At 35.5% G+C, this 8,367-nt stretch overlaps 1 protein-coding gene across 1 annotated transcript in view; it reads left to right on the top strand.

Annotated features, from left to right (window-relative positions):
• The first annotated feature begins 145 nt into the window (after positions 1-145).
• Positions 146-8,367, top strand: part of LOC123511612 (putative leucine-rich repeat-containing protein DDB_G0290503) — a 31,296-nt gene continuing 23,074 nt past the window's right edge. The window contains exons 1-9 of the mRNA XM_045267637.1: positions 146-287; positions 1,414-1,515; positions 2,216-2,310; positions 4,132-4,283; positions 4,486-4,676; positions 5,828-6,036; positions 6,439-6,545; positions 6,862-7,006; positions 7,885-8,028. Coding sequence (XP_045123572.1) covers positions 146-287; positions 1,414-1,515; positions 2,216-2,310; positions 4,132-4,283; positions 4,486-4,676; positions 5,828-6,036; positions 6,439-6,545; positions 6,862-7,006; positions 7,885-8,028 — 1,287 coding nt within the window. The remainder of the gene's footprint in view (positions 288-1,413; positions 1,516-2,215; positions 2,311-4,131; positions 4,284-4,485; positions 4,677-5,827; positions 6,037-6,438; positions 6,546-6,861; positions 7,007-7,884; positions 8,029-8,367) is intronic.

The following is an 8,367-nucleotide window of genomic DNA, read 5'->3' as shown; positions in this document are numbered from 1 at the left end:
AATTTAGTAAAGAAGAGTAGACGACAAGAAACCAATTTCCTATGTATTTCTTATAAATCTTTGAAATTTATGAAAAGAATATCAAATAATAGATAAAGGGAAATAATAATGGTCATGAAATCATAAATGAAACGAAACTTGGCGCATGACCCACGCCAGGGTTGACACTAGATCGAGTGACTCCACGCCCGACGCCCGACGATCTGCCAGTGTCAGTGTCAGTAAGCAAGAAAGGTTGGGAGAGCTTTGCTGGTGTCGCACCACGGCCACCCGTGACCTTCAAGAGGGTGAGGCTTCTGGAATAGAGTAATAGTCACACAAATCACATGTAATGTAGAAATAGGAAGGCATTGTAATTGAACGAGTGCCCCGAGGTAAATTAAACAAACATGCAGGGAACTATAAGGAAGTGATGCTTGAAATGTGGAAGAGGGCACAACCAAGGAGGGTAGACTATAACCTTCTTGGGCACAACAGCTGTAGGGTAGGGTAGATTTATACTTTATATTAATTCAGAGAGAGAGAGAGAGAGGTAGGTGGGTGGGGAAGGGATATTTTGGGTGCCGAAAGGTCTTCGCTCCATGGAAGCAACGAAATCATCCTTCAGTGACAAACGGGCTATTAAAAACAAAACGTAGGCTCGTCTGTCACTGAGGCGTCAGTGGTAGCCGGCTCAATGGACTTACTCCTTTCAGCATCATAATTCTCTCTCTCTCTCTTAGCACACGGTCTCACCCATCCCATCTCATCTTCCACCATCATTACCACACAGTTATTTTCTTTCCTTTCTTTTTTTCTTTCTTTATTATATTCTTCCGGGTTCCGCCGACCATGCTTCCAGGTTCTGGTCCGGACTCCGCCATCGCTCATCGCGACAAGCAGATGGCGGCTGCCGTGCACACGTCACACGGCTGTAGAATATAATAGGGAAAGGGGGAAATTTCAAGAAATGTAAGAGAAAATAAAATATGAAAAAAAACTGATACTTTAACTGAAGATAATCATAATAATCAGATTTTGTAACATGGTAGACTACTATTATCAACCCCATTATACGTGAAGGAAAGCACGATAGCGTCTTTCATATTTAAACAATATTGTCTTTCTACTTGAAATATCAGAATACTTACAGTGACAAGATATCTATACGATGAACTAGGAAGTAAGGAGGACGCTGTCCGCCGTACGGTGGCGCAAGGCCGCAAGACTAAGGTGCCATCAGCCAGGGATCCAAGGTTCAGTGCATGAGTGGCTATAAGTCAGCTCAGCAGCTGCTGTGTGAATGTCCATGCTCTGTCTCGTGTCAAGTGAATGTTTATCTACATACTAACTTTTTTTTTTTTTTTTTTTTTTTTTTTTTAAGGAATGACCTAGGGGCTGTACTTTTTGTAACAGTGTTTACCATTATTCCAGACGTCCACCAACAGCAGCAGGCCTCGGAAGCCATGTCAGAAGGAAAAGAGAGAATGATGTCCAATGCTGCCACACCTCCGGCCACCCAATCCAGAGTTAAAGGTGCTGGCCAGGTGTTCTGGTGTGGAAGTTGTTCGTGTTTGTGCATTATGTCAGGTGCAACTACTGTAACTCATCCACTGACGCGGGGATATAGAGCCCCCATCAGCCCTCCATACACAAAAAGGGCTCATTTGTTGTACTTGATACCTTAAGTCATTAAAGTTTTTATTGATATGCTTATTTGCTTATTTATTAAATTAGATATACAACGTTTTAAAGAATAAATATTTTCGTTTATTTATTTATTTATTATTTTTTATTTATCTATTTTTTTTTTTTAAGAAAGCAGTGTGCAGTTTTTGGGGATTGCCTCTATTGGAAACCTTTCATGTGTCCTTTCACATTTAATGGTTATTGGTCTTTTTTTTTTTTTTTTTATCTATAAATACTCTGGTCTTCATGTTATTATTATTAGTATTAGTATTAGTATTATTTATCTTTTAAAGACCTTGATTCAGAAGCAAGAAAATAGTACAAATTATGACTTCAGGAAATTTTGCGAGGAAATACATTAAGAGCATTCAGTATTGAATAGAAGCTTTTATGAGATAAAAAATAAAAGAGCACTTATGCTTGAGGTACTGAACAAACCAGTTACAATTATAACTCTCTCTCTCTCTCTCTCTCTCTCTCTCTCTCTCTCTCTCTCTCTCTCTCTCTCTCTCTGTACTGTGTATGTTCATTAGCCACTGTTTTTCAGATTCAAGAATAATGGGAAAGGAAGAAATTGCTGATATCCGAAATCAGCTGCAAAATGAAGCTGAGAACATTGCTTGCTGGAAGGCTTCTACAGAAGTAAAGATATGTTGTTTATATTGACAGTGCTAAGACAATCGGGGCAGACCAAGGAGATTGAATAAGAGGAGGCGGCATGACGTCACAAAAGTGAAGCCAGCGCACTATTGGTCCGTTGCTGCCCCTACCTCCCCCTTTTATACCTAAAACATTACCAGCCGCCTATAGAAGATACATGGCAATGCCTGAGTTATGCTCTTTATTTTCAGTGTTATGTCCATGTTTCGAGGCAGCCTACCTTATATGTGACCTTAAAAGACTCACAATAGTCATGGCCTTTTGTGGCACAAAGATTTAGATGATAAATCATGCTTACAAATTAGATAATACAGGGTTTTTCAGCTTTGTTGGACTTGGGTAAGAGGTGCAAAGCTGTCTTTGGAGCAAACATATTGCTGAACAAGGTCATGCACACATGTAAACATACATGTGCTTGTAGATGGAAACATGTACTACATATACATGTGCATTTAAATGAAGGATAGATAAACTGTATATCAGGTGAAAGTTGGCCTGAAGATTTATTTTTTTTTAGTCAGATATATTCTCTCTCTCTCTCTCTCTCTCTCTCTCTCTCTCTCTCTCTCTCTCTCTCTCTCTCTCTCTCTCTCTCTCTCTCTCTCTCTCTCTCTCTCTCTCTCTCTCTCTCTCTCTCTCTCTCTCTCTCTATCTAAGAAACAATATAAACAATATTCTCTCTCTCTCTCTCTCTCTCTCTCTCTCTCTCTCTCTCTCTCTCTCTCTCTCTCTCTCTCTCTCTCTCTCTCTCTCTCTCTCTCTCTCTCTCTCTCTCTCTCTCTGTCTAAGAGATATACATTAAACAATATTCTCTCTCTCTCTCTCTCTCTCTCTCTCTCTCTCTCTCTCTCTCTCTCTCTCTCTCTCTCTCTCTCTCTCTCTCTCTCTCTCTCTCTCTCTCTCTCTCTTGCTTTCACTTAGAATGATGTGTGATTTCATGTCAGTGGGCATTGGAAGAAGCATCAATCACTGAAATTTTACTTCACTGTTTGTTTCTTGCCATGTAATAAACGAGAAAAAGCAATCCTTTTGCCATAATTTCTCCCGGAAATGGCTTTCAATACTGTAGCTATTTCGTATTAACACCATTAATAATAGGTCTACATGACATATTTAGAAAACTACAATGTGCTTTACATAAGTCAAACCATCAGTTCTTTCATAGTTTTGCTCTAGTAATGAAAAAGAAAGTGCCAATTTCCCATTACTTAACACAGGAGAGGCCAATGTTTTGGGTGTAAGTTGCAATCGTAAGCTCTGCCCACTGGCTTCACTTCTTAGTACGGTGGGATAGGCGCATGCCACCTTCTCCGATCTAACCTCCTTGAGGCAGACCCAAGTCCTCTCCCCAGTGATTGTCTAGACATGGGCTGGGAGTCACTAGCAGTCATAAGTTACTAAGTTCTTTAGTGTGGGAAGATTAGAAGTATGTACTCTGAAACAATTCACTGACATTTTGTAAGTCTGCTATTTTTAACTAGTGAACTCCATAGTACCTTCACTCTGATGGTGACAGATGGTGATGGTGTCTTTGTTGACATTTCCTAACAGTATTCTCTCTCTTGCTCCTCTTCCCACACAAAAAGATCCATGGGGACTGCTGGCCACAAATACAATTCATGACTTGATTGCTCAGTGATGGCTGCTATGATTCTTTAAACAATAGTATCCAGATTAGTTGCTGTGTTTGTTGCATTTTCCTTTGAATAACTAAAACTTGGAATTAAACATATGAAGGTTTGGTAAGCATTGTGATGAGATGAAAGGTGTTATGGTAAGTAATTCTTAAGATTTCTGATGTAGATCAAGGCAAAAAACATGGAGCGAGAACTGCAGGAAAAGCAGAATATCATCGATGACCAGCGTAGGAACCTGATGGAGCTGCAGCTGCATTCAGAGCACCTGTCTCAGTCTCTCTTCCAGGAGCGGCAGGAGCGGAAACTAGTTGCTGATAAGTAATAAAGACAATCACTATTTTGTTCTGAAAGCCAAGTATGATCACAGTATTCAGTATTTTAGTGCAATAATAATCTTCTTTGTGATTTATATTTGCTTTTATTTACTTATTTATCTGTTTATTTGTTTATTTACTGTTTCTTCTCCTTTATTGACAGGGTCTGTCATATTTAATTTAATTTTATTTATTACTTTTTTCAGAGTAGGACACACTCGTCAGTTGTTCTTAAGCTTACAAGAACAACATAAGAAATTGTCTGAGACTGTCTCTTGTTTTCAAAGTATTAAGGATGAGATACAAATGAAACGTGATTTTTTTATAGAGGAGCTAAAAAAACTCAACGAAAACTTTAAACAGCAAAAGGATACCATAGAAAAACTTACATTAGAAGGTAATTAGTAGATAATTATACTTGCATTCATTATTTTTTTAATGTGTGTCATAACAACTTAACACTTCTCTAATGTCATTATAATTGTACTTAGTAAAGTCAAGGAGATTTATTTACCGAGAATGCCACAACATTGAATGACAATGTAATTAAAAGACATATTAGGATTGTCTGAAATTTTTTTGTTTTGATGTGATATACAGTGGAGACTCATTACTCGAACATCTAAGTATTTGAACTTTTCAATACTCAAACGCAAAAGTTTTATTTAATACTAAAAAAATACATGATAGTCGAATGTCCACACACTTGGTTGTAAACAAAGGCTCCCTGGCCTCTCCTTCTCCTCTGCCCGCCAGTTGTGACTTGTGCAGCTGCAGTCATCAGGATAACATTCTCTTGCATTCTATCTGTAGTTGTTCATTTATAAACTTACATTAACACCAAAGGCTTATTAGTGGTGGAAATATCTGGTAATCAAACGGCCGCACATTTGGTCATATACAAAGCTCTGTCATCTCACTTCTCGCAGCCGCCACTTTACCATTCTGATACCATATTACTGATAATATCAGTAATACCAGTAATACCATAATGCTAGTATACCGGATGCTGGTGCACATCCCTAGTTCTGCCACAGTGTTGAGAAAACAACATTCTTTTGTGTTCTGTCGGTAGTTTTTAATTTAGAAACTTACGATGGCACCAGAGTCCTATTAGTGATGAAAATAAGGAATCTGGTGATTATGCAAGTGTTAGTGAGCCACAGCACTCCATTAGTGGATTCACAGGAATCACACCCTTCTCCCCTCCTCTTCTAAGTTATCCATAACCAGCCTTCACTTGCAGTATGTACAAATCAAAATTATAAAAAAAAAAAAAAAGAAAATTAAAATTTTATAAACTTGAGATTTGCTAAGATTAGAACAAATTACCTGCTTTATAGGTATCAATAGTTGAACTTTTTAATACTCAAACAGCCATTTGAAATTAATTAAGTTCAAGTGTTGAGTCTCCACTGTACTGTCTTTCATAACAGAAACTGGATATGGTGGCTTAGGACTGTCTCAAAATAGTAGAGGATTTCATATTTCCCTGATGTTCCAGATTGAAGTAATTTTATGAATAGAAGAACTTCATCTTTCTTTCAGCTAAAGAAAATGCTCACAATTTTGAAAAGGTAAGAGAATCATTGAAAAGAAGTATTATGAAAAAAGATCAAGAATTAGAAGAACTGAATGTTCAAGTGGAAGACCTAAAATCTGAGAAACAAAATTTGGCTGAAAGTTTGGAAAGCACAACAAGCAACCTTTCTTCTGTGCAAAATGAGAAGACACAGTTGTGCTCTCAGCTTGATGAAGTAGGTTAAGAAAACCAAGTTATGTAGATTATAGTTAAATGACCAGTCATGACAATTTTTATTTGCATGTTAGACACATGCTCATGTTTATATTTCCTTACATGATACTCCTTCCTATCTTTTTAAGCTACAGTAACTGTGTTTGTTGGGAGTGTGGTAAATCAAGTGTACAATGAAGGTTTGATAGCAAAGACTCACAGGACTCATATAATATATATATATATATATATATATATATATATATATATATATATATATATATATATATATATATATATATATATATATATATATATATATATGTTTTTGTTACAATTATACTAAGACTTCACAAGCAAAATGTTGAAATATAAAATATTGTTTTATGAAGATTCCAGTGAGTACAGTATTACTTTTCTTTAGGTGAGGATTTCTTTACTCAAGGCTGAAGAGCAGTTCAAACTACAATATGAAAAATTATCTGAGCAGATTACAAGAGCAGATGAAGAACTGAAGCTTGAACATGAACAGTAAGTTTGCTGTACATATAATTATACTGTATTTATTTTATTTTATTTTATTATTATTATTGTTATTTTTTTTTTCTCAAGGGATGACATTTTATACCAGTATCATAGCTACCTTATTTTTTTAAATTGATAGCTTCACAATCATCTTTCATAAATTATAATAGCATTTTCTACAAAATTTTATCAGTATTTAAAAAGTGAAACACCTTTCAATTGACTTTTTTTCCGTAGTATTATGTAGAATATATTCTCCAAAGTACTGTATTACATATGAGTTGATTGCAAAGTTAGTCAAATGAATATGATTACTTTGCAGACTGGTGGAAAGAACAAAAGAATTTCAGGAAGCTGCAGAAAAAATACAATATTTGAAAAAGGCAAATGACACTCTGGAAGGAGCCAACAGTGAGCTGATAGAGAGAGTAACAGCTCTGGCTGCTCGTAAACAAGGACTAGAGGAGGCAAGACAAGATATTCAATCATTGTTGCAAATTATATATAGTTACATACATATATATAAATCAGGAAACATGATTTAAACAGACACCTGATCATTAGACCTTAATCAGCTTTAGAACAACCTACATAAAAAAAAATCCATCTTACAGATATTGTTTGACAATAGAAAATCATGCTTCATTGCATCAAAGTACGTGCCAGTTCAACATTAGCTCATGTATATTAACCTCCATGTACATCTTGATTGGCAGTAAATGTTATTTTTGTCTTGTTCATACTTTTCCCAGTGTAGTGATCCAATTATGGTTAATGTAATGATGTTATATTTTGATTATTTCACTCAAGGTGAGATGATGATAATAATGATGGTCTAATAATGGATGATAGTTTCATTAAGTGCCCATCATATTATCATTTCATGCTATTTTAGGGTAGCTTTGTTAAAAATTTACTTGAATAGTATTTTTCTTTTCATGTTAAAGTTGTTCATTCATTTTGTTTATGATAGTTGCAGTAGTTCATTACATTATGAAAATTACTTCAAATAACATGTTTGAATTTTTGGAGCATATTTATTTATTTTATGTTTAGCTATTTTTCTTTTCATATTGTTGCTTTGCTGATCATTAGATTTCTTACTCAATACCAACTTAACTGCCATGTTTTGCAAATTAGAACAACTAACACAAACTTTCTAACAATGATAGAAATGGAGGTTTTATTTCTAATGTTATCGTACAAAATTGTACAGTTTGTAAATTTCTCTCTCTCTCTCTCTCTCTCTCTCTCTCTCTCTCTCTCTCTCTCTCTCTCTCTCTCTCTCTCTCTCTCTCTCTCTCTCTCTCTCTCTCTCTCTCTCTCTCTCTCTCTCTCTCTGTAGGAGATCATCTACAAGGAAAATATCAATCAAACTCTTCAGTCAGATCAAGAGAGATCTGTAAAAGAAATAAACGAACTGAACGGGAAAGTCAGTGAAATGTGTTCTCAGCTGTCTATTGTTGAAAATCATAGAGAAAGCCTTGAGGTAAGGATTTATATATATATATATATATATATATATATATATATATATATATATATATATATATATATATATATATATATATAAAGAATCTGAATTGCAGCATTCCTTAATTAATATGTGAAAAGAAAATTAAATCAGTCATAAATCTTGGAGCAAGTAGAATTTAAGTGCTCTCTACAATGCCTTAGTGAGTTCAGCAGTACATACTTGCTTTGCTTAGTGTGTGAAATGATGCTATGAAATGCAGGACAGAACAAGAGAGTGACTGACTGAATTCAAGGGAAAAATTATTATTGAATAATGATAAGAGAATGCCTTTGTAATAGATATGGGAGTAAA

This window comes from Portunus trituberculatus, chromosome 31 (assembly GCF_017591435.1).
Source record: "Portunus trituberculatus isolate SZX2019 chromosome 31, ASM1759143v1, whole genome shotgun sequence".
NCBI classification, from domain to species: domain Eukaryota; kingdom Metazoa; phylum Arthropoda; class Malacostraca; order Decapoda; family Portunidae; genus Portunus; species Portunus trituberculatus.
The sequence above is the reverse complement of the archived record's forward strand: the minus strand, read 5'-3'. Positions and strand labels throughout refer to the sequence as shown.